General features: G+C 42.8%; 1 protein-coding gene across 2 annotated transcripts in view; it reads right to left on the bottom strand.

Moving 5' to 3' along the window:
* The window catches only part of GATB (glutamyl-tRNA amidotransferase subunit B), a 143,352-nt gene that overhangs the window by 32,530 nt on the left and 83,434 nt on the right, over positions 1–27,388 (bottom strand). For both annotated transcript variants that reach the window (XM_056562790.1, XM_056562799.1), the window contains 4 exons: positions 18,959–19,072; positions 18,552–18,636; positions 17,491–17,535; positions 16,949–17,138 (listed from right to left, as the gene is read on the bottom strand). In XM_056562790.1, coding sequence (XP_056418765.1) covers positions 16,949–17,138; positions 17,491–17,535; positions 18,552–18,636; positions 18,959–19,072 — 434 coding nt within the window. The remainder of the gene's footprint in view (positions 1–16,948; positions 17,139–17,490; positions 17,536–18,551; positions 18,637–18,958; positions 19,073–27,388) is intronic.

Below are 27,388 nucleotides of genomic sequence, written 5' to 3'. Positions count from 1 at the left end.
CCATCTAGATTATTTTACTTGGCAGGTCTGTTGAAATAGGGATACTGCTTATATCCCATGCATGTTACCTATTGTTACTGTCTATGGGTGATGTAAGTCTTCACCTTTTGTTCAGTTTCCATCCGTTAAAGGGGTATTCTGGGATCAAACATTTTATCACCTAACCAAAGGATAGGGGATAAGATGCTTGATCGCAGGGGGGCCCGCCGCTGGGACCCTCCGTGATCTCCCTGTAGCACCCGTATTGTATGCGGGGCTGCGCCTCCGGGTTTCAGGGACTGGAGACGTGACTTACCACCACAGCCCCCTCGTGACGTCACATCACGCCCCCTCCATTCACGAGGGCGTTATGTCACGTCTTCAGTCCCGAAAACCCGGAGGTTTCCGAAACTGGAGACGCAGCCCTGCATACAATGTGGGTGCTGCAGGGAGATCAGCGGGCCCCCTGCGATCAGACATCTTATCCCCTATCCTTTATATAGAGGATAAAATGTTTAATCCCGGAATATCCCTTTAACATCTCTATGTTTTAGGAAATATCTTGTATGGTTTTAAGTGTATATCTTTTGCATTTATGTCTTAATAAAACTATTTATGTTTGATCTATAAATGCTTTGTCCTCTTGTGTCTATGATTTGTAGGTGAAGATCTGTGATTAGTGGGGCTCTCTATATATTTTGTGTATAGTGAACTAACTAGAACTGTCTAACAATTCGATACTTTACTTTCTTGTCAGCTGTGCAGAGAGGGAATGATATATTCAGGATGAACCAATAGTGATATTTGCTATTCACTACGGTAGCTACTATGGACAAAGAAGTATGGGCAGTGGCTTCCACATGTGAACCTTTTTGTCTGGGAAACACAAATGTGGCTACACCGGGTGCCACAATACTGCCTTAAGCACATAACTCTGCTATGCATATGAGGTCTAAAGGATATATGGTCACCAAGTCAATTGCAAACCAAGGCAATCATAATAGTCTTGCCAATCATAACATACATAGTAACATAGTTCATAAGGTTGAAAAAAGACCAGAGTCCATCAAGTTCAACCTATAACCCTAATAAGTCCCAATTGAGTTGAGTTGATCCAGAGGAAGGCAAAAAACCCTCATACTAGAGGTAAAAATTCCTTCCCGGCTCCAAATATGGCAGTCAGAATAAATCCCTGGATCAACGTTCTGTCCCTATAAATCTAGTATACATAACCAGTAATGTTATTACTCTCCAAAAATGCATCCAGCCCCTTTTTGAACTCTATTACAGAGTTCACCATGACCACCTCCTCCGGGAGAGAATTCCAGTCTCACTGCTCTTACAGTAAAGAACCCCCATATGTGCTGGTGTAGGAACCTTCTTTCCTCTAGATGTAGAGGATGCCCCCTTGTTATTGATAAAGTCCTGGGTATGAATAGATCATGGGAGAGATCTCTGTACTGTCCCCTGATATATTTATACATAGTTATTAGGTCTCCCCTAAGCCTTCTTTTTTCTAAACTAAATAACCCTAATTCTGATAATCTTTCTGGGTACTGTAGTCCTCGCATTCCCCGTATTACTCTGGTTGCCCGTCTTTGAACCCTCCCCAGTTCCACTATATCTTTCTTGTACACTGGTACCCAGTACTGTACACAGTATTCTATGTGTCGTCTGACTAGTGATTTGTACAGTGGTAGAATTATTTCCTTGTCGTGGGCATCTATACCCCTATTGATGCCCCCCATGATTTTATTAGCCTTGGCAGCAGCTACCTGACACTGGTCACTACAGCTAAATTTACTGTTAACTAAGACTCCTAAGTCCTTTTCCATGTCATTTGTCCCAAGTGTTCTCCCATTTAATACATAATCCCAGCCCGGATTTTTCTTCCCCATGTGCATTACCTTACATTTATCAGTGTTGAACCTCATCTGCCACTTCCCAGCCCAAACCTCCAACCTATCCAGATCCATCTGTAACAGTGCACTGTCCTCTATAGTGTTTACCGCTTTACAGAGTTTAGTGTCATCTGCAAAGATTGCTACTTTACTATTCAACCCCTCTGCAAGGTCATTAATGAATATATTAAATAGGACAGGACCCAAGACGGACCTCTGTGGTACCCCACTAGTAACAGTCACCCAATCAGAATAAGTACCATTAATCATATGAGCTTGTTCTGTAGTTCTGGTTTTATACTGTAAAAACTACCTACACACATAAAGCTAACAAAATTCCTTGAAGTCTTGCTTTGTGCTGTAGCCATAACTATAGTCAGATCATTTAGAGGCATAAGCCATCTGAGGGTTAAAAGAGTCCTTTGGAGCTAAGAACCAATTCTCCTGAGCTACTTACAGAATGATTACAGGTAAGTAAAGGGGGCAATGTATAACACACACTTTGTGCGACTTCACATCAACAGTCAATTTACCAGCATAACAACAAAGATTTTGATTTACTGAGCCTTAGAGATAGTGCATACTCATATCCTTCAAAACAAAAAAAAACAAAAAATCTAACAAACGAGACATGATGAGTAAACATCCACTGGGAGGTGACATTTGTACTGTGCTGTCTGCCAGTTAGTCTTTAGTAAGTTGACATATTTTAGTGTGTCTGCCAGGACTCCAGCAGATAACTACAAAGTGAAAACCAATTTAGAAGATCACAGACATGCCATTATAGACGAGAGTCTATTTAAGACAAAACAGTACACACTACAAGACAGTTGGTATCACAAACTAAAATATGTGAAGTCCACACTCCATTGTAAACATTTGCAGAGCAGTAACTCTGTGCTAGGGACAGCCTGTACTAAAAGATTAATAGAAAACCACTTCAAACATTGAAATCACAACAGGTGTGCACAAAGAAACAAAATACTTTTCTTACATGAGAAAATATGTAAAAAGACACATTATATTATATATATAAATATATATATTAGGGATCGACTGATATCGTTTTTTTTTAGGGCCGATACCGATCTTCTGTGGAGGTTAGGGCCGATAGCCGATAACTTATACCGATATTCCAGTATAAGTTAACAGCTATTTATCCCCCCCCCCCCCGGCGACACCAACCGACACCCCGCACCGCAACCCTCCCCGCACCCCACACATACACACAGTCATGGCCGTAAATGTTGTCACTCCTGAAATTTTTCAAGAAAGTGAAGTATTTCTCACAGAAAAGAATTGCATTAACAAGGTTTGCTATACACATGTTTATTTCCTTTGGGTATTTTGGAACTAAACCAAAAAAGGGAAGAAAAAAAGCTAATTGGACATAATGTCACACCAAACTAAAAAAATGGGCTGAACAAAATTATTGGCACCCGTAACTTAATATTTGGTTGAACACCCTTTGGAAAATATAACTGAAATCAGTTGCTTCCTATAACAATCAATAAGCTTCTTACTCCTCTCAGCCGCAATGTTGGACCACTCTTCCTTTGCAAACTGCTCCAGGTCTCTCTTATTGGAAGGGTGCCTTATCCCAACAGCAATTTTAAGATCTCTCCACAGGTGTTCAATGGGATTTAGAGCTGGACTCATTGCTGGCCACTCCAGAACTCTCCAGTGGTTTGTTGGCATCTATTTCTGGGTGCTTTTTGAAGTATGTTTGGGGTCATTGTCCTGCTGGAAGACCCAAGCTCTCAGATGCAAAGACTAAGTAAACTTTTTATCTGTTTTCAGGTGTGATTTTTATATTGCCCACACCTGTTACTTGCCCCAGGTGAGTTTAACCCCTTAAGGACCCATCCCATTTTCACCTTAAGGACCCGGCCATTTTTTGAACATCTGACCACTGTCACATTAAGCATTAATAACTCTGGGATGCTTTTACTTTTCATTCTGATTCCGAGAAATTGTTTTTTTTTTTGTGACATATTCTACTTTATGTTAGTGGTAAAATTTTTCAATACTTGCATCATTTCTTGGTGAAAAATTCCAAAATTTGATGAAGAATTTGAAATTTTTTCTTTTTTTTAACTTTGAAACTCTATGCTTATAAGGAAAATGGACATCCCAAATAAATTATATATTGATTCACATATACAATATGTCTATTTTATGACTGCATCATAAAGTTGACAAGTTTTTACTTTTGGAAGACATTAGAGGGCTTCAAAGTTCAGCAGCAAGTTTCCAATTTTTCGTGACATATACTTTATGTTAGTGGTAAAAAAAAATTCGATACATGCTGAAAAACTGAATATTTTGCATTTTTCTAACTTTGAAGCTCTCTGCTTGTAAGGAAAATGAATATTACAAATAAATTATATCTTGATTCACATATACAATATGTCTACTTTATATTTGCATCATAAAGTTGACATGTTTTTACTTTTGGAAGACATCAGAGGGCTTCAAAGTATAGCAGCAATTTTCAAATTTTTCACAAAATTTTCAAAAGCGGAATTTTTCAGGGACCAGTTCAGTTTTGAAGTGGATTTAAAGGGCCTTCTTATTAGAAATACCCCACAAATGACCCCATTATAAAAACTGCACCCCCAAAGTATTCAAAATGACATTCAGTAAGTGTGTTAACCCTTTAGGTGTTTCACAGGTATAGCAGCAAAGTGAAGGAGAAAATTCAAAATCTTTAATTTTTACACTCGCATGTTCTTGTAGACCAAGGGGTAAAAGTAGAGAACAAAATTTGTAACCCAATTTCTCTCGAGTAAGGAAATACCTCATATGTGTATGTCAAGTGTTCGGCGGGCGCAGTAGAGGGCTCAGAAGGGAAGGAGCGACAGTGGGATTTTGGAGAGAGAGTTTTTCTGAAATGGTTTTTGGGGGGCATGTCCCATTTAGGAAGCCCCTATGGTGCCAGGACAGCAAAAAAACAAACACCCACATGGCATACTATTTTGGAAACTACACCCCTCAAGGAACGTAACAAGCGGTCCGCTGAGCCTTAACACCCCACAGGTGTTTGACGACTTTTTGTTAAAGTTGGATGTGTAAATGATTATTTTTTTCACTAAAATGCATTTTTTTCGCCAAATTTTACATTTTTATAGGAGAAAATGCCCCACAAAATTTGTAACCCCATTTCTTCCGAGTATGGAAATACACCATGTTTGGACGTCAAGTGCTCTGCTGGCGCACTACAATGCTCAGAAGAGGAGGAGCGCCATTGAGCTGTTGCAGAGAGAATTTGGTTGGAATATAAGTCGGGGGCCTTGTGCGTTTACAAAGTTCCCCATGGTGCCAGAACAGTGGACCCCCCCCACATGGGACCCCATTTTGGAAACTACACCCCTCACAGAATTTAATAAGGGGTGCAGTGAGCATTTACACCACACTGGCGTTTTACAGATCTTTGGAACAAAAATAAAATTTTTCATTTTTATGGACCACTGTTCCAAAAATCTGTCAGACACCAGTGGGGTGAAAATGCTCACTGTACCCCTAATAACATTCTGTGAGGGGTGTATTTTCCAAAATGGGGTCACATTGTTCTAGCACTATTGGGGGCTTTGTAAACACACGTGGCCTTAAATTCCGGACAAATTCTCTCGGCAAAAGCCCAATGGCACTCCCTCTGTTCTGAGCATTATAGTTCACCCGCAGAGCACTTTACATCCACAAATGGGGTATGGACTTACTTAGAAGAAATGGGGTTACACATTTTGGGAGGCTTTTTTACCTATTTTCCTGTGTGAAAATGAAAAATGTAGGTCAACCCCAGCATTTTAGTGAAATATTTTTTTTTTTCGTTTTCCCATCCAACTTTAACGAAAATTTGTCAAACACCTGTGGGGTGTTAAGGCTCACTATACCCCTTGTTACATTCTGTGAAAGGTGTAGTTTCAAAATGGGGGTCACATGTGGGTATTTATTTTTTTGCATTTACATCAGAACTGCTGTAAGATCAGCCACCCCTGTGCAAATCACTAATTTAGGCCTAAAATGTACATAGTGCGCTCTCACTCCTGAGCCTTGTTGTGCGCCCGCAGAGCATTTTATGCCCACATATGGGGTACTCAGGAGAAATTGTGTTACAAATTTTGGGGTTCTTTTTTTTCCTTTTACCTCTTGTGAAAATAAAAAGTATGGGGCAAAACCAGCATGTTAGTGTAAAAAAAATTAAAATTTGTACACTAACAAGCTGGTGTAGACCCCAACTTTTCCTTTTCATAAGGGGTAGAAGGAGAAAAAGCCCCCCCCCCCCCAAATTTGTAATGCAATGTCTCCCGAGTATGGAAATATATGTGGCCCTAAACAGTTTCCTTGAAATACGACAGGGCTCCAAAAGTGAGAGAGCACCATGCTAATTTGAGGACTAAATTAGGGATTGCATAGGAAGATATAGTTATGCAACAGCTGGAGGTAAGCAACCACAACTCCCAGCATGGCGAGACAGCAGTTTGCTGTTCGGGCATGCTGGTAGTTGTAGTTTTGCAAGATCTAGAGGGCCACAGTTTAGAGGTCACTGCACAGTGATCTCCAAACTGTGGCCCTCCAGCTGTTGCAAAACTACAAATTCCAGCATGCCCAAACAGCTGTCTGGGCATGCCGAGAGTTTTAGTTTTGCAACATCTGGAGGGCTACAGTTAAGAAACCACTGTATAGTGGTCTCCAAATTGTAGCCCTCCAGATGTTGCTAGGCAACACACCGACTTCCGTAGTCTTCACCAGGGAGCCAGCCGCACGTCATCACCGCCTGCTACCGCCGATGGTAGGTGCCGCCGCCAGTCACAGGACAGTTCCCCCGTTCTGCACGGACTACTGTTGGTGGGCAGAACGGGGGAACGCCCCTGCCCCCGCTCTGCTATTGGTCGTTCGCTTCTGACCGACCAATAGCAGAGATAAGAGGGGTGGCACCCCTGCCACCTCACTCCTATCCCTTCAGGGGTATCGTGGGTGTCTTGGACACTCCCGATCTCCCTTATTTTCAGGGTCACTGGAGAACCATATGACCTGGAATCGCGCCGATCGCTGACATGGGGGGGGGGGGGGATTCTCATGCATTTGCACGGGATGCCTGTTGATGGATATCAGCAGTCATCCAGGTCTGGTCCCCATACAGGTTCACCCTGGGACCTTAAGTACCAGGGAGCCAGGGCGTACCCATATGCGCTGGGTCCTTAAGGGGTTAACGGAGCATCACATGCTTGAAACAATCTTATTTTTCGACAATTTTGAAAGGGTGCCAATAATTTTGTCCAGCCCATTTTTGGAGTTTGGTGTGACATTTTGTCCAATTTGCTCTTTTTCTTCCCTTTTTTGGTTTAGTTCCAATACACACAAAGGGAATAAACATGTGTATAGCAAAACATGTGTATAGCAAAACATGTGTTACTGCAATCCTTTTCTCTTCAGGCGTGCCAACATTTACGGCCATGACTATATATTTATATATATACACACTAGCAAGGAAAGTTAGCCAGCACTACTGATACCAAACTACTATATGGACCTGGCATACAGGTGCACGCTGCTAGGTGGCCGCCAAATTATGAGCTAAGTACCTCACTTTTTCATTTTTTGCACTATAGCTGCATAGAATTTCATGTTTTATCTGTATCTTTGTGCTAGCAGTGTGCTGCTGTATTCTCCTGTTGCTATGTGTATGTATATATATATATATATATATATATATATATATACGCATACACATGCAAAATCATAGGATGTTACAGAATCTTGTAATATCTTTTTTATTGGACTAACAGTATTTTTTAAAGACAAGCTTTTGGGAGTCCTCCCTTTCTCAAGTCAAAAGCATTTCTGAGCACATAAGCAGATAACACACAAGTTACATCTCACAAAATATGCAGAGGGTAAAACAACAGATGTGGAGAATTCACACGTGCCTGCTGTGTTTACTACCACACCTAAAAAGCTTCAAGTTGATCTTAGGCTACATGCTGAAGAGATATCCATCTAGGTCCTGCTGCACTCCACTGATGCATTTCTCATAGGTTTAGCCTGGCTGTGCCAGCATTCTCCAGTTGCTGACTGGCAAAATGGCCAGAATCTTTGATGGGTTCCTCATTGTCCCACCATTTGCCTGTCCAATGTTCATCCCCCGTCTTATTCCCTTGTGTCTGTATAGTCTACCACCATTATAAGCAAATTATGCTGATATCTTCTGCAAAAAGCAGACACCGGGACCGCACGGAGGTGTACAGCTGCAGGGACCGGGAAGAGAGGATCAGAATGCGCTGACATAGTGAGGAGCCATCTGGGCGTCACGTTCTGCAGAGAGAACATTTAGCTGGACCCGGTGCGCTTATGCGGGAAACGCGTTGCATACTGCCCACTGGGAATAAATGTTTTGCTGTCCTGAGTTTTGCCTGGTCCTTCAGCACCTGAGTTCCACCCTTCCTTGGAGGTGATTGTTTTTCTTTGTGCCATATCTGTGGAGCGGCAGCAGTGGACCATCATTACATACCTTTATCCATGTTGTGCTGGCCCTTGCACAACCAGCTTTGGTAAGTGCGATTTTACATTGAGCGTCTTGCATGAATTGGCGGTATTACACTATGGAGCACTCCTTTTGTGTCTTTTTTTTAGTTTTCTGCAAAAAGAAGGCAGAGACGCTACTACTCAATCGACTCTTCCACTTAATCAACGTTATGACTGTCAATTGAACCTTTGCCTGGGACATTTCCTTGAGGAAGGGCTTATCCGATATCCCTGCCAAACACACAAGCCATGGAAAACCTCGAGAAGGGGTTAACAGGAAGTCTACCTCGATGGCTAGAACTAGCTTCTACTTTATAGAAACAAAAGGATAAATCTCTTTGTCTCTACACTGAATTTAAAAAATTATGTTTAAAAAATTAAAAAATGGATCCCTTGTCGCTGATCTCATAACTGTTTGACTGAATCTATGCTGCCAAAATTTTCTGTAGGGAGTCTATAATATGATCCGAAAACTCTAGTCTACAATATGATCCGGTGCTTTGTCAAAAACATGTTTAAACCTTCGCAGTCTTTTTGCATGTATATAAGGAGCCCACTGGATAAACCAGACCACAGACCTGATAAAGAGGGGGGCCCACCTCTCGAAAAGCGTTGTCTGACACTGACTAAAAAACAGAGTAACAAGGTAATTTAATTTATTTTGTACTTTACTTTTTTGGGGGGCAAATAAAGCCTCTTTTTTTCATCTATACCTACGTTTCTCTACAAGTCATTCATCTACACAAGGACGTAGTGGAGAAGCGCCTGTACCAGCAGTCTTTTTTACTTTCCTCACACACTGAGGATATGCACTACATCCTCTTGTCATCTACATGGACCATAAAAACCTTACCTACCTGCAATCTGTTTAGCACTTGAACTTTTAACATGCCAGGTGGGCATTCTTCTACGCGAGATTTAACTTCCTCTTTTACTTCCATTCTGCAGACAAGAATGTTAAGGCAGATGCTTTCTCTCATTCTTTTGACTCAGAAGACTCCGGACCAGTTTTCTTGCCACTATCTCTGAAGATGACAGCAAGGACTGCATAGCCAAAACTGTTGGGTTGCTGCAACCTCTACCCATTCCTGTTGTGATTGGCAACATATCACTATGCACTTCATAACAGACCTTCCACATTCTGCTGGCTGTTCTATAATCTGGGTAGTGGTGGACCATTTATTCAAGATGGCACATTTTGTTCCTCTCACTGGGGTACCTTGCTTATCCGTTTACTTCTAGGTAGGGTTTACTGCTGCATATTGTATTAGATTGTGGGGTGCATTTCACATTTAACCTCTGAAGTGCACTTTGCGGTCTGTGTGAGATCAAGCTGGACTTTTCTTCTGGATACCACCCACAGACTAATGTGCAAGTAGAAACCTGCAGAAATACTTTTGTTTTCTCACAGTATGATGATTGAGCACATCTCCTCCGAGTTTTCCTACAACAATAACTGTGGAGATGTACAGCCACGTTGTACACTGTATATGGTCTTCATCCACGTGTCCTATTGCCCATCGCAGCATCTACAAAAGGTCCCTGCTGCTAATGCTTCTTTTAAAGACTTACTGCACATTTGGGAATAGATTAAAGTCTCTCTCTCTCTCTCTCTCTCTCTCTCTCTCTCTCTCTCTCAGGCAGTGTCTTATATGAAGAATTCAGATATTAAATGAATGCCTCTTCAGTCAGTTTGTTCCTGGGGATAAATTGTGGCTGTATCCGCAATATATCTGTTAGAAGTTTGCTGTAACACAGATGATTGGAACCCACCGGTATGCAACATGTCTAAACACCCTACCTCCAGCCCACATTCTCTACTCCACCTCTCCACTGTTTACTCTGGACTTTCAGTGTCTTTAGTTCCTGGCCTAGCCTCTTTGGGTCATCCGCATGTATTGGCTGCAACTTAAAGGGCCCACCTATCCTTGCCTGGCATTACTTATTTAGACTGCTCTGCCTGGTCACCACTAAGCAATATTGTGGCTTTGCCATAGCAAAGGTGATCTGCTATCCTGCTTTTGACCTGTGCCTGTTTAACTGATGTTGCCTCTGTTTTACCCTTGCATACCTCGCTGATCCTTCAGTGCATGAACCAGACTGCCGACACTAAACTTGTGCCTGTATTTTGTCAGCTATTCCTCCTGCTACTACCAGAACATCTTCAGCTCTGCTTTATTGACCTTCTGGCTGCTAACCCTCCTGGGCCAAATTCCCTGTTGAGGACAAGCATCATTTACTGAAGCTGCTTTCTCTAGACTGTGCTGTATCTCCTGCTATTACCACCAGGCTGAACACCTGTCACATCACCCTCACCCCTGCTTGGCCAGTCATTTTATATACCAGAACACTCTTGGGTACAGAGAAATGGTGTTCTCTAGCAGCAACAGTCCAGTTGCCATATCCAGGAGTGGGATAAAGGGTGAAAATCTAAAGGATACTTACACTCTGCTTAGTGGGTCCACACCTGCTGGGGAATTACTCACATATGCATTTAGTTTTTTTTCTTAATAATGCAAAAAGTGAACAAAACAATCACTGCATCTGTAGTAAATTATCATTTAGCATAAAAAAACATGTAGAATAAAGTTATTATCTAGGAGCCAAGAATGCCAACATACATTTAGCAACATTCAGATTACTCTTATTAGGTGTGCATGTCTTGCCCCTAAAGGATTCCTTTGCTGCCCCTTCAGCTGTAAACTACATAACATGCTTATTGATTAAAATAAATCACATCGTAATCTTTGCTATACAAGAAATATATTATATAGAAGTGCATAGTAAGGCTGCCTCGCAGCCCCAGGGTCCTTGGTATATGCCAAGCAATTTACCACCCTCTCATTGCTTCATAAATGTTATGGATTACTCAGAAATGTTATAGTCTGGATAAAAAGTAGTGGATGTTTTTTAGAATGAAGACTTAGTATACAGTAAAATGTTGCCTACAGAGACAGTGAAACAGGATTCTGATAAATTGTACTACATAAAACAAAGAGATTTCAGGTTGTTAACGTCTGTTCTCCATCCAAGTTTAATCACCAACCAAGAATAGGCATTCTAGGCGATATTTAGAGATGTGAGCTCATTTGACTTCAATAATGTGTAGAGCCAATTAACAAAAACTTTCTGCAAAGTTATGCCAAGTGCAATTTTAGCAGTGTTTAAGATGATATAAGGGAATTTTATAAATAACAATCCACTGCTATGTTCAAAATGATGTGGACACCTGGCCATCATGGGCTCACTTCTTGGAGGTTACATAGATCACTTCACCTAAGAGCCTCTGCCAGGGAGCAATGCTGAGCTTGTCTGTGTCCCAGCTGAAGTCTGAGATTTAGGACTCCAACATGCGTCTGAAATATAGAAAAAAGGCTTGCTGCCAGAACTGGTAGGGAGACCCCTAGTGGTAATTTTTTCACAGTGGAAAATTAAATAGAAAGAAGCATATTTTTTTTAATAACATGCTATTGGAAAGTTATTCTGCATACATTAATCTATAATATAGCAAAAGTTTTTGCTTTTTTTAATGAAAGTTACCCTTTAAAGCCTTTGGAAAAGCAAGATGATTAGGATATTAAAGCTGTTGTCTCCTATGGAAACCTAATAAAAAAAAATGTGCTGCTCTGTAACTAAACATTTTTCCTGCAATGATACTTTATGGGAATAAAGCGTTACATCGCACTTAATCAAATCAATGGTTGTCCATGTAATGCTTGCCAATGTCAGCTATCCACTAAGAAACCATTCTTTGTAGTGTGGATTCTTCAACCTGGCAAGTATAAGGGCATAATAAAATTAGGGAATCCCCTAATATTGATCTCAAAGGTCATATGGGAAGGGGTTTGTCTGAAGAAAAAATGGGTGGGAGATCGTATGCAACCTATTCAGATAGGTTAGATTGTATTAGGTAAGGTTGAGATTGAGATGACCAGGTTCTAACTGGAACCAAAACAATAACAAATCTATTTAAATTGCACTGTCAGATATAAAATCTTTTTCTATGTTGTACATCTTGGCAAAACATTAACCTTTTCAATAGGGATGTCCCGATACCATTTTTTGTAAAACAGAGTACGAGTACCGATACTTTAATTCTAGTACTCGCCCATACCAAGTACGAGTACTTATATTTTAAAGGGAATCTGACAACAGGGTGATGCGGTTTCTGCTGCTGCTTACCGTATGAGATGTAGGTACCTTGTTGTGTACAATGGAGGCGGCTGCTGTAGTATGAGCCAAGATTTCTCTCTTCTCCATTGGACATAACAGGGAATTTGCATTAGCGGTGAGACTGATGACCACATGGTGAGCAGCGGTAGAAACTGGGTCATCTACCTATAAGTCCAAGTTAGTGCAGGTGACTCTGCTGTAATATTGTCTTTAATAGTAGGTAGTATCCCCTTGCAGACATTAGTAGCAGCCCCCCCCTGTAGACAGCTGCCCCCCTTGTAGACAGCAGCCCCCCCTGTAGACCACAGCCCCCTTTAGACAGTGGGCCCCCATTTAAACAGCAGCAGCCCCCCTTTAGACAGCAGCAGGGCCCCCCCTTTAGACAGCAGCAGGCCCCCCCCCTTAGAAAGCAGCAGGGCCACCCCCCCTTCAGACAGCAGCAGGGCCCCCCCCGTTAGACCAGCAGCAGGGCCCCCCCCGGTAGACCAGCAGCAGGGCCCCCCCCCGTTAGACCAGCAGCAGGGCCCCCCCCCGTTAGACCAGCAGCAGGGCCCCCCCCCCGTTAGACCAGCAGCAGGGCCCCCCCCCGTTAGACCAGCAGCAGGACCCCCCCCCCGTTAGACCAGCAGCAGGGCCCCCCCCCGTTAGACCAGCAGCAGGGCCCCCCCCGTTAGACCAGCAGCAGGGCCCCCCCCGTTAGACCAGCAGCAGGGCCCCCCCCCCCGTTAGACCAGCAGCAGGGCCCCCCCTTTAGACAGCAGCAGGGCCCCCCCCCTTAGAAAGCAGCAGGGCCCCGCCTTTAGAAAGCAGCAGGCCATCCCCCCCCCCCCCCGTTTAGACAGCAGCAGGGCCACCCCCCCTTCAGACAGCAGCAGGGCCACCCCCCCTTCAGACAGCAGCAGGGCCCCCCCCCGTTAGACCAGCAGCAGGGCCCCCCCGTTAGACCAGCAGCAGGGCCCCCCCCGTTAGACCAGCAGCAGGGCCCCCCCCGTTAGACCAGCAGCAGGGCCCCCCCGTTAGACCAGCAGCAGGGCCCCCCCCGTTAGACCAGCAGCAGGGCCCCCCCCGTTAGACCAGCAGCAGGGCCCCCCCCCGTTAGACAGCAGCAGGGCCCCCCCGTTAGACAGCAGCAGGGCCCCGCCCCCCCGTTAGACAGCAGCAGGGCTCCCCCCCCCGTTAGACAGCAGCAGGGCCCCCCACTTTAGAAAGCTGCAGGGCCCCCCTTTAGACAGCAGCAGGGCCCCCCCTTTAGACAGCAGCAGGGCCCCCCCTTTAGACAGCAGCAGGGCCCCCCCTTTAGACAGCAGCAGGGCCCCCCTTTAGACAGCAGCAGGCCCCCCCCCTTTAGACAGCAGCAGGGCCCCCCCCCTTTAAACCGCAGCAGGGCCCCCCCTGTAAACCGCAGCAGGGCCCCCCCCCTGTAAACAGCAGCAGGGCCCCCCCCCCCTGTAAACAGCAGCAGCCCCCCCCCCCCCGTTTAGACAGCAGCAGGCCCCCCCTATAGAGAGCAGCAGGCCCCCCCCCTTTAGAGAGCAGCAGGGCCCCCCCCTTTAGAGAGCAGCAGGGCCCCCCCCTTTAGAGAGCAGCAGGGCCCCCCCCTTTAGAGAGCAGCAGGGCCCCCCCTTTAGAGAGCAGCAGGCCCCCCCCCTTTAGACAGCAGCAGGGCCCCCCCACCTTTAGACAGCAGCAGGCCCCCCCCCTTAGAGAGCAGCAGGGCCCCCCCCCACCTTTAGACAGCAGCAGGGCCCCCCCACCTTTAGACAGCAGCAGCCCCCCCCCCCACCTTTAGACAGCAGCAGCCCCCCCCCTTTAGACAGCAGCAGGCCCCCCCTTTAGACAGCAGCAGGGCCCCCCCTTTAGACAGCAGCAGGGCCCCCCCCTTTAGACAGCAGCAGCCCCCCCCCCCCCGTTAGACAGCAGCAGGGCCCCCCCCCTTTAGACAGCAGCAGGGCCCCCCCTTTAGACAGCAGCAGGGCCCCCCCTTTAGACAGCAGCAGGACCCCCCCTTTAGACAGCAGCAGCCCCCCCCCCCCCCTTTAGACAGCAGCAGGGCCCCCCCCTTTAGACAGCAGCAGGGCCCCCCCTTTAGACAGCAGCAGGGCCCCCCCTTTAGAGAGCAGCAGGGCCCCCCCTTTAGAGAGCAGCAGGGCCCCCCCTTTAGAGAGCAGCAGGGCCCCCCTTTTAGAGAGCAGCAGGGCCCCCCCTTTAGACAGCAGAAGGGCCCCCCCCCCTTTAGACAGCAGCAGGGCCCCCCCTTTAGACAGCAGCAGGGCCACCCCCCCTTTAGACAGCAGCAGGGCCCCCCCTTTAGACAGCAGCAGGGCCCCCCTTTAGACAGCAGCAGGGCCCCCCCAATTAGACATTAGTAGCAGCCCCCTCCTTGCAGGCAGCTCACCTCCGTGGGTTTGCAGCTCTGCTGCCCCGTTCTCCTCCGGTCCGCATCGTGTCGTCTTATGGAGGAGTATGTGACATACACGTCACGTCACAGGGGAGGAGGCGGAGTGACGTGTTTGTCACATGCTCCTTCATGGAACACTATGATGCGGACCGGAGGATGGAAGAACGGGGCAGCAGAGCGGCACCAGGTATCGGGGATATTAAACGAGTCCCCGATACCATGCAAATGGCTAGTATCGGCCCCGATACTAGTATCGGTATTGGGACATCCCTACTTTCTACTATACTTCATAAAAAAAATTATTTCCTTTTTATTGAAATTAAAAACACCCCATACCATCCAGAAAAACAATCCTGTCTGGCTGCATCTTTGTCAAAGCTGAAGCACAGGCATTGAGAAATGAGGGTGGGGCTAGCACTTCTCTGTGCTCACCCCTGTCCTATCTGACTGCAACATGAAAAGGAGTAAGGGATTACAAAGCATACATCATTGCTTGGGACCCAGTGAGACCCAGAACAGTACAGCAGACTCAGGGATTCATAGTCATGCAGAGTGAGGACATGCTCCCTCCAAAGCACAAAATGACAAAGCAAGTGAGCAACAGATAGAAGGCATTTGTGAGGTGCTAGACAAAAAATATATGTACATGATCAGACTTAGGTACTGAGTAACATATCTTCTTTTCGTGGAATATTACAGCTACATTTTAATGAGCCCTGTTAATAACTAATACAATGTTGAATAATTCTCTCTCTTTCCAGACAGTTACATATTCAGAATGTGATGCAGCAATGAAAGCACCTCTTTTGAACCTGTCATGCACTTCAATAGTTTCTGACTCTTTTCATGCAATACTTGACAACAAGTTGTCATAGAAACAGACTAAGTATGATGCTATGTGGGCTGCAACACTATATTGTTGTAACACTCCCACTAAATAAATTTAACCTTCAGGTATTTCCTCTCTAGCACTTACGTTCTGCAGTACAGGGTCATAAAAAAATAAAATAAATAGTAAGAATAATATAGCCTTTTTAGTTTTTTTTTATTACTTAACATGTATAAGGGAAGGTTAAAATGGCCACCCTTATTTCTTTCAGGTCAGTGGTTACTAACTTCTTTATACTCTCAAAAGGCAGATTTCCTGTTTAGATTATAAGACTAAACAGAATTTTAACCAACCAGAGGGCTGGGAGAATGCTAGGAGGTATACTAACAACCTATTAGTTTTAGATTTTGGAATGATGCTGAGAAGCAATTAGATCATTGTACAAGTTGTGGATGTGGGGCCATGTTCTGTTTGTTTATTTGTGAGTTCCATTCGTATTCTGTCCCCTCTTTTTTTTTAGTTTTTCCATGGCCAGCACTTTACTCCACCCATTCGGCCCAGGCGGTTTAAATTAGCATGGGAGTCTGCATACGGGTTTCCTCCTAGCATTTTCCTAGCTCTATCGCAGGAAACACAAGGTAGGTGTTCACACTAGTGTGGTGGGTGCGGTGGTCCTTGTTGCTGTGGTGCTTTTTCTGTAGGATGGTATGGCACAGAGCCAGGGGCTTGATTAGGCAGCAGTGGGGCTGTCTGGCCAGTGAGTCATTCCCCATGTGGACTTGGTTTTTTGGCAATCGAGCGACCACTGTCGTCACACACCCTCCCATAGACATGAATGGAAAGGGGATAAGATATCTTGGGCCGGCATACCCCTTTACGGGGTTAAATAATGTTAATCTCTGTAGAGTGGGTTTTGTACAGTAACAGTATTACAATAAAATGTATGGGGAAAATATCTGCTCCTTATACAGTGGTATTATTTGATACCTGTATAACTACCATACAGAAGTATAAATATCACGTTGCTGGTACTGATATAGTACCGATTTTGCATGCAAATCTCTCTAGCTTATTTTCAGGCAGCAGAAAAGCTAGAATCGGCCTTTATTTGAACACCGTAAGATAATACAGAGGGCTACTCACCACCAAGGTAAAACTATGCTCAGGTAATATTCCATATTGTTCAATAAGCCTTTCCCTGGTGGTGCTGGGAAGTTCTGGAAGATTCTTCTTTATCAGGTCAATGTTTATGACTTGATCAGCATTTACATTAGTAGGCAGTGACTTGGCATCATAAAGTATCAGAGGGGGGAGGTTTGGTTCTGGCATAAACCTTTAGAAGAATAAGGAAAAACATATTGGGGTATAATTAGGATTACCTTTTTTCTTACAATAATGCTTTCATTATTGTGCAATGACCTACATTTTATGATGTCACTATTTTTGTTCATTTCGTGTAATCCTCTTATGTATTTCTAAGAATAAAATTTTAATAAGAGAAAAGGGAATGCGGTTTTTACACTCCGCTTGCTGATTTATACTTTTCAGACAGGGTAGAGAGATGATGTATTTGCACTTGTTCTCTTATACTAGAATTTTTTTTTATCTATACTTTTTACACATGTATTTACAGCACTATGCACACTAATAATAATTGTTCGTTACAGATAAAGAAATATACAAACCTATAATCTTGTTTTCCTTCCTTGTCTCTCATAGGTATAGTGACACTATATAGTAAGTAAAAAAAAAAAAAAAAGGAAAAATGTGAAAAAAGGCATTCAACAGGAGTGTAATAAAACATGTTTGGTAAACCCAGACCAGGCACATCTATGTATCATTCAGACAGGCAATGTATTTTAGTAGTAGTTTTATTTAACACCACCACTGTCAAGAAATTGATCATTTGCTGTTAGATTACCAAAGAGATTAAGAGGGTTATTCAGCCAGTAAAAATGTAAGGCCTATCCCCTGGTTGGGCCATCACTATTACATTGCTGGGAATCCGACCTCTAGTACAACTGCCAATCAGCTGTTTGCAAGAGTGCTGCAGCCTATTCAATCTTTATCTGCGTTCATCTTTGCACCATTTTACTATTGGTAGCAACAGTGCAAGGAACAGGTGCGTTGGCACGCTCAATGAAATGGCTCTGAGCATCCGGTCGGTTGCTTTTTCGGCCGTATGCGGTTTCTCGACCGCAGGCAAAAACGTGGTGGACCGCGTTTTGGCTTCCGGTTGGGAAACCGCATACGGCCGAAAAAGCAGCCGACCGGAGGCTGCGGTTCACTCCGGTCGGCTCATAGATATGCATTAAATACGGTTCCCCTATACGGCTGAGTGCGGGCTCTGCAATTAAGCCCCGCCCCCTCCTCCCAGCCGTATACGGGAACCGTAGTTACAAAACATAGTGTGAACCTAGCCTAAGAAGGGTACAAAGTCATAAACAGTTGTAGCAAATACAAGGTATATCAAGATACCATCAAAACTTTGACAGGTTAATATCAGAGAAAATAAAGCAGTGCATTTTATCATCCTATCAGGGAATAAGGATAAGAAAGGGAGTTGAGAAATTAGGGGCATGGGAGAACAAAAAGAGTATTTAGGGTGAACAATAGGCAAAAACACCGACATTTTACAAGTATAACACTATTTTTTCACAGGTCATAACCTTACATGTATTGTAGACCTGCATTTTATCAGACCAACAATTACAATAATTCAAAACAAGTTAAAGATATTTCTTACCCGAGTTTATAGTCAAAGGCCCTTGTCTCATTGGCAATCTCACCACCACTATCAAGTATTTCTGTCTGCCTTTTAACCTCATAATCTAGTTAGGAAAAAGAAGAGGTAAATGTTCAAAATTCACAGTGTAACATTTGTAAAAACAAAAGAAGTTTTCCTTTCTCCTAATTGCTGAATACTTGAATTGAACCGGATACTTGCAACTAATTTTCCTTGCAGTTTTCATAAATGACCCAAGAGTATTATATCAGAAACTTATTGTATAACTAATAATAGGGCTCTTGTGTATCAAGTATGGAGTTTAAGAACCTTATGTTAAAGTTTTAGTACAGGAAATAAACAGCCTGTAGCATGCACCACAGAATAATATAAAGATTATCCAGAAATTTAAAAAACAGGTACGGTACCGATTGCTCTTGCTAGAAAGCGTGCACTATTTATGTTCTTAACTTCTGTTCTCACACCATATGGCTCCCCAGGATGATGAACAGAAATGTTTGCATCAACTCTCAACTGGCCCTCTGAAATGGAAAAAAGAAGAAAATAAACACAAATAAATATATGCTGCCAACATGGAGAATCAGCTAACTAACCCATCAGATAAAGTATATCTATGAGTGGATTTAAAGTAAATTAGTCTATTTTACTTTGTGGTAAAAATAGAACAAAATCTTTATTCCAGAATTTAGAGCCATTTGCACTATTCATGTCTGGAATCCTGCTTGTTTAGTGTTTTAACAGACAAAAACCATGGCAGGGATGAATATATGATTTATCAAAGGAGGCACATAAAGTCAAACATTTGTCACAACATATGTCAATAAATTAGCTGAGCTTTAACTTACAAAATGTGCTAAAATTTACACCAGAATTGAGAAAAGTAAAGATATATTTAAGAATAAGTGAACAGTGAACACTATCACTACAAACAAGGGACTATGGCATTTTACAATGTTCTTTCCAATATACTCAGGGGGGTATGCGGGCCAATGGTGTACACGGCCCCTATCTGACTGTAGCCCTATGTACTGGCACTCTCACTATGCCTAATCCTAGGCGGAGTGAACGCCCTAATAATGGGGCCCGGCTCCGGAACCTAATCCTACAAAACCCTAGTAAAACTCTGTAATAAAGGATAAACTACCAGACGTCTTTTCTACATAAACAATAACGTGTGAACAGTTCTCAAGGAACTTTAACGGTGAGTGGGGCATTCTTTTTCCTTCTTGTGATTTTGATACTTCATGGACTTGAATAGTCCATGAAGTATCAATATCACAAGAAGGAACAAGTATGCTGCACTCACCGTTAAAGTTGCCTGAGAACTGTTCATACGTATACTGTTCATTCTGTATATGTGAGCACCGCTATTATGCAAATGTTAAATGGGCACTCTCACTACAACAAATTTTTGCTATTGCAAAAAAAATCTTTCTAATGTACTTTGATTACAAAAATTTTTTTTTTAAAAGCTCCCACTAGGTGTCTCCCTACTTGTCCAGAGCCCTTCCCCCCCCCCCCCCCCCCCTATCTCTTGCACAGACTTTGGACCCCTGCTGGCCTGGCAGAAGACCAAAACCAGGAAATGCAATCTGGAGTGCTAAGGGGGGGGGGGGGGGGGGCAATCATAGCTCATCTCTTACACTGAGATGCCCTGGGCTTTGTGTGGCAGAGTGAGGGAGGAAGTTCTCCCCTGTATGGCTTCAGATGATGTCACGCCTGCTGGGGAATGCCAATTCCCAGACGGTGAATCTGACTGACAGAGCAGAAAACTAAACAATAATAAAAATAAAGGAAGGGGGTAGTTTATCATGATTGGGCAGTGAACTGGGAGGATTATAAAATGTAACAAGATCATGAGAGGTACAAGGGACACCTGCCATTAGTCAGGGACTTCCTTATGTTTAACCATTTAAGGACCAGGGGTTTTTCCATTTTTGCACTTTCATTTTTTCCTCCTTACCTTTAAAAAATCATAACTCTTTCAATTTTGCACCTAAAGATACATATGATGGCTTATTTTTTGCGCCAAGTCTACTTTGTAATGACATCAGTCAACTTACCAAAAAAATCAACAATGAAACGGAAAAAATAATCATTGTGCAACAAAATTGAAGAAAAAACGTCCATTTTGTAACTTTTGGGGCTTCCGTTTCTACGCAGTGCATTTTTTGGTAAAAATTACACTTTATGTTTATTCTATAGGTCCATAAGTTTAAAATGATACCCTACTTATATAGGTTTGATTTTATAGTACTTCTGGAAAAAATCATAACTACATGCAGGAAAATTTATACGTTTAAAATTGTCATTAGAGATGAGCGAACTTACAGTAAATTCGATTCGTCATGAACTTCTTGGCTCGGCAGTTGATGACTTTTCCTGCATAAATAAGTTCAGCTTTCAGGTGCTCCGGTGGGCTGGAAAAGGTGGATACAGTCCTAGGAGACTCTTTCCTAGGAATGTAACCACCTTTTCCAGCCCACCGGAGCACCTGAAGGCTGAACTCATTTACGCAGGATAAGCCATCAACTGCTGAGCCGAGAAGTTTGTGACGTATCGAATTTACTGTAAGTTCGCTCATCTCTAATTGTCATCTTCTGACCTCTATTATTTTTTTTTTCGCATAGGAGGCGATACGAGGGCTCATTTTTTGCACCTTGATCCAAAGTTTTTAGCGGTGCCATTTTTGTATTGATCGGACTTATTGATTGCTCATTATACATTTTTTCATGATATAGAAAGTGACCAAAAATACACTATTCTGGACTTTGGAATATTTTTGCGCGTATGCCATTGACTGTGCGGTTTAATTAATGATCTATTTATAATTCAGACATTTCCACACAAGCCAATACCAAGTTTATTTACACTGTTTTTTTTTTTTTCATGGGAAAAGGGGGTGATTCAAACTTTTATTAGGGAAGGGGTTAAATGATCTTTATTCACTTTCTTTTTTTCACTTTGTTTTTTGCAATGTTATAGCTCCCATAGGGGGCTATAACACTGCACACACTGATCTTTTACATTGATCAATGGTTTCTCATAGGAAACCATTGATCAATGATTCTGCCGCTTGACTGCTCATGCCTGGATCTCAGGCACTGAGCAGTCATTCGGCGATCGGACACCAGGAGACAAGGTAGGAGACCCTCCTCGTAACTCAGAGCTGTTCGGGATGCAGCGATTTCGCCGTGGACATCCCAAACAGCTCCCTGAGCTAACTGGCAGTGTTTTACTTTCACTTTAGACGCGGCATTCAACTTTGAATGCCGCGTCTAAAGGGTTAATAGCGCACGGCACCGCGATCATTGCCGTGCGCTATTAGCCACAGGTCCCGGCCGTTGTTAGAGGCCGGGCCCGACCCACTATGACGTGGCCCCGCGTTATAGAAAGGGAAAGGACTCAGGACGTACAGGTACGTCCTTGGTCCTTAAGAGGTTAACAATACCCCTTCAGTGTAGTTCTAGCTTTTTGATCACTTTGTTCCATTTTATTCTGGAATGTGATAAAAAAAATCAGCAATTTTGGCGTATGGAATTTTTTTTCCTTTACACCGTTGACCGTCTGGAATCAGGAATGTAGTCATTTATTAGTTTGGACAGTTATGAACATGTCGATACCAAATATGTGTACTTTATACAGTGTTGTATTTAAAAAATGGGAAAAGTGGGGTGATTCAAATTTTTTTGGTGGGGAGGAACTTCTTATATTTTCAAAAACATTTTTTAACTTGCATAGATCAATGGTATGCTATTGCATCACATTGATCTAGGCTACTCGAGTGCTAAAGGCAGCCTTAAAGAGGTACTCCGGCCCTAAGACATCTTATCCCCTATCCAATCATGCCCCCTCCTACAGGCTTGCTTTGAGAGGGCGGGGCGTGACATTACAAGGGGGCAGAGTCGTGATGTCACGATACTCCAGCCCCGTGGTCGTGAGGCTTCAGACACGGAGCGATCATCGCTTCATGCAGCTGAGACAGGTGGGTGCTGCATGAGAGATTGTTGGGGTCCCCGCGAACAGACATCTTATCAACTATCCTTTTGAAAGGGGATAAAATGTCTTAGGGCAAGAGTATCCCTTTAAAGTGTACCTGTCATAGTGCAAAAAAGGGATATTTTACTCAGTACCTAATCATGAACAAATAATTTTTATACAGTGGGGCAAAAAAGTATTTAGTCAGCCACTAATTGTGCAAGTTCTCCCACTTAAAAAGATGAAAGGGCTGTCATTTTCATCATAGGTATACCTTAACTATGAGAGACATAATGAGAAAAAAATAATCCATAAAAATCACATGGTCTGATTTTTAAATAATTTATTGGTAAATTATAGTGGAAAATAAGTATTTGGTCAACCACAAACAAGCAAGATTTCTGGCTCATACAGACCTGTAACAACTTCTTTAAGAATCTCCTTTGTCCTCCACCCGTTACCTGTATTAATGGCACCTGTTTGAGGTTGTGGACAGGTGGCTTTTATACCAATGATAAGTATAAAAAGTCACACTCAAAACTCCACTATGGCCAAGACCAAAGACCTGTCGAAGGACACCAGAAACAAAATTGTAGACCTGCACCAGGCTGGGAAGACTGAACCTACAATAGGCAAGCAGCTTGGTGTGAAGAAATCAACTGTGGGAGCAATTATAAAAAAATGGAAGGCATATAAGACCACTGATAATCTCCCTCGATCTGGGGCTCCATGGAAGATCTCACCCCGTGGTGTCAAAATGATCAGAAGAACGGTGAGTAAAAATCCCAGTACCACACGGGGGGACCTAGTTAATGACCTGCAGAGAGCTGGGACCAAAATAACAAAGGCTACCATCACTAACACACTATGCCGCCAGGGACTCAAATCATGCAGTGCCAGACTTGTCCCCCTGCTTAAGCCAGTACATGTCCGGGCCCATCTGAAGTTTGCTAGAGAATATTTGGATGATCCAGAAGAGTATTGGGAGAAGGTCATATGGTCAGATGAAACCAAAGTAGAACAAGGGCATTGAAGATGAAAAGTGGCTGGGTCTTTCAGCATGACAATGATCCCAAATACACCGCTCTGGCAACGAATGAGTGGCTTCGTAAGAAGCATTTCAAGGTCCTGGAGTGGCCTAGGCAGTCTCCAGAACCTTTGGAGGGAGTTGAAAGTCTGTATTGCCCAGCGACAGCCCCAAAACATCACTGCTCTAGAGGAGATCTGCATGGAGGAATTGGCCAAAATACCAGCAACAGTGTGTGATAACTTTGTGAAGACTTACAGAAAACGATTGACCTCTGTCATTGCCAACAAACTGTATATAATAAAGTATTGAGATTAACTTTTGTTATTGACTAAATACTTATTTTCCACTATCATTTGCAAATAAATTCTTTAAAAATCAGACAATGTGATTTTATGGATCTTTTTTTTTTTCTCATTAGGTCTCATTTTCTGCAAATCACTGCACAGTAGTAATTTATGTATACATTTTCTCTCTGTTCCTAGTAAAGCTGGATGATAATCAACATAGCTGTAATAATGTCTGTAATTCAGCTTACACAGACTCCTGAATGTATGAACAGCTTCTTTGTCATTCAGGAGTCAGAGAAAGCTTTCGCTGTTCAAGCATGCCGGGAGTTGTAGTTTTGCAACAGCTGGAGCTGCAGTGTTTATAAAGCATTGTGTTAGAGCAGTGTTGCCTTTAGCTGTTGTAAAACTACAACTCCCAGCATGCCCACACATCCTTTGTCTTTAGTTTTGCAAGAGCTGGAGGCTCACAGCTGGAGAATACACAGCTCTAAAACAGAGTTTTACAAAGATTGTACCCCCAGCTGTTGCAAAAAAAAAAAAACATCATTGGAGTCGTAGTTTAGGAACAGCTGAAGACTATAGTGGAACACTGGTGATCTCCTATACTGGATAACAACACACTTTAAGGCCGGTATCCAGTATGCTGCAAAATACAGAATAGTCTGTCTGCATAAAGACAGCTGACGCCTAGTGGCAGCTATTTTCATTTTTTTTTTTTTTTTTTTTGTAAAATTGAATTAAAAAATAAATAAATGTATATTTAAAAAATTTATCTTATCAGTAGTACTACAAAACATAAGTTTTTCATGACAACGGTGCCTCTTTAAGCAATCACCGAGCCAGGGAAGCAAGGGGAGCAGAGGTAAAGGCGTGGGCTTCCTTAGCAACCCATCGTTTCCGTGCAATTACATCATGGTGGATGGAGGATGGGTTGGCAATGGGACCACTAGACACCAAGGAATAGCAACATTTAATCTTTAAATGCTAAGATCTGTATAAATCACGCTATTTAACCAGTTAAATTACGGACATCGGAACAATCTCCAGTGTCCATCATTACCAGCAGATGTCAGCTGCTAATACCAGTGGGCATCTCCCAGTTATGACCCAGACCCGACCTGCGTCATATCCACTCCCCCGACCCATGAAGTACAGGTATGTCATGGGTTGAGAAGGGGCTAATAGCATGAACCACAGATGTTGTGTGTCTAGCAATCAGACCAGTGCATCATGGGTCATGTGAGCATTTCCAGGTATTTTAAATTGTGTGTTTTGTACTACAGAACTTATCCATGATTAAGGCCAAGTAACAGGATTTATTTTAATCTAAACTGAAATTACAATGTTAAGATGTACAAGAACTATTCAATAAAGAAAAAAACCTTTTCTTTTACATGTTTACGGCTAGACCGGCTAACAGAGTGGTGTTCCATGCTTGATACACTGTTCCAGGTATAATAGCATGTGGGTTGGCAAAACATACACAACAGTACTGATCCAGAGTTCAATCCTGCATGATTTCAGTATTATTATAAAATATAGATATACAATATAGAAAAGTTGAAATATACCAATACCAACCGTATAAACCTGATTTCAACCATAGGTCCTTTTCGGATTCCCTTTAAATCCAATTTTCTGAAACTGAAACACCCCTTTAACAGCCCAGGTAGTTGAAAAGAAAACTGTAAAAGGAACATCCCACTCATTTTTAATGTGACTTAATTTTCCTCCTGTTATGTTCTCAAGTTTGGAATGAGATCAATAAGAAGCTGCTCACTCTCAAAATGAAAGGAGGTCATGTCTGCAAATGAAGGTCTAACTAGACTGAGCTCACCTACTTAACAAAATGTTATTACTGGCAAGGCATAATTTTTAAAGGGGTACTCCACTAGAAAACATTTTTTTTAAAATCAACTGGTGCCAAAAAGTTAAACAGATTTGTAAATTACTTCTATTAAAAAATCTTAATCCTCCAGTACTCATCAGCTGCTGTATACTACAGAGGAAGTTCTTTTCTTTTTGAATTTTCTTTCTGCCTGACCACAGTGCTCTCTGCTGACACCTCTGTCCATTTAAGGATAGGTTTTCTATGGGGATCTGCTCCTACTCTGGACAGTTCCTAAAATAGACAGATATGTCAGCAGAGAGCACCGTGGTCAGGCAAAAAGGACATTCAAAAACAAAAGAACTTCCTGTGGATCATATAGAAGCTGATAAGTACTGGAAGGGTTTTTTTTCTAATAGAAGTAATTTACAAATCTGTTTAACTTTCTGGCACCAGTAGATTAAAAAAAAAAAAAAGTTTTCCAGTGGAGTACCCCTTTAATGTGGCTCCAAATGCTTTTAGGGTCACTGAATCATTGTTCTTTTGTCACACATTCTGCTGCAACATTTACAACGCATTTTGAAAATCTTCAGACCATTTCCATTGCTTTTATATTTTGTTATTTTGAGGCTGTGTGCTGACATAAAAAGTTTTCTCCCACCATTCTCCACTCAAATAATGAGAACATGAAAACAGAATGTTACCAAATTTAGTTATTTACTGAAAAAGAAAAACTAAAATATTGCGGTGACATAAGTATTCAGAGTCAGACCCTTTGCTCAGTACTAACTTAAAGCACCTTCGGCAGCGATTACAGCCCCCAGATTTCTTGGGTGTGATGCAAAAAGGTTTGCACACTTGGACTTCTGCCACCTGCAGATCATCTCGAGCCATGTCAAATTGGAAGGAGATCTTCGATAGACAGCCATGCCCCTCCAGGGATATTCGATTGTGTTCAAGCAAGTGCTCTGGCTGGGCCACTTACGGACATTTACAAAGTTGCCCCTTAGCCACTCCTGTGTTGTCTTGGCTGTGTGCTTAGGGTCATTGTTTCGTTGGAAGGTGAATCTTTGGCCCAGTCAGAGGTCTAGGATCAGGTTTTCATAAAGATTATCTCTGTATTGTGTTTCATTCACCTAGCCCTCCTCCTCCTCGATCAGTCTCCCTGTCCCAGCTGCTAAAAAAAAACCCACTGCCAAAGCATAATGCTGCCTTCACATGCATTACTGTAGCGATGGAATTAAACAGGTGATGAGCAGAGCCTGTTTTCATCCAAATATAACAGACTGAAAAATAAGATTCTCTCGTCTGATGAAACAAGACTAAACTTTTTGGCCTCAATTTTGAGAGCCCTTTAGGTGTTTTTCTGAACACTCCAGGCAGGATTCTTGGTCATCTCTCTTACTAAGGCCCTCCTCTTCCAATTACTTAGTTTGGTTCAGCAGCTAGGTCTAGGAACAGTCCTGGTCATTCACTTCTTCCATTAAAGAATTATAGAGGCAACTGTGCTTATGGGAACTCTTAGTGCAGAAGAAAATGTTGTCCCCTTCTCCAGATCTCTGGCTCCACACAATCCTAAATCTGAGCTTTACAGCCAGTTCTATCATACCTCATTGGTTGGTTTTGCTCTATTTCTGTGTGGAGTATACAGTAAAATGTAATATAACATTGCTAGTCAGCATCTTATGTTTTCCTTTTCAATGTGTCCACATTA

This window comes from Hyla sarda, chromosome 1 (assembly GCF_029499605.1).
Source record: "Hyla sarda isolate aHylSar1 chromosome 1, aHylSar1.hap1, whole genome shotgun sequence".
NCBI classification, from domain to species: Eukaryota; Metazoa; Chordata; class Amphibia; order Anura; family Hylidae; genus Hyla; species Hyla sarda.
Note: the sequence above shows the minus strand (reverse complement) of the source record. Positions and strands in the feature narration are given on the sequence as shown.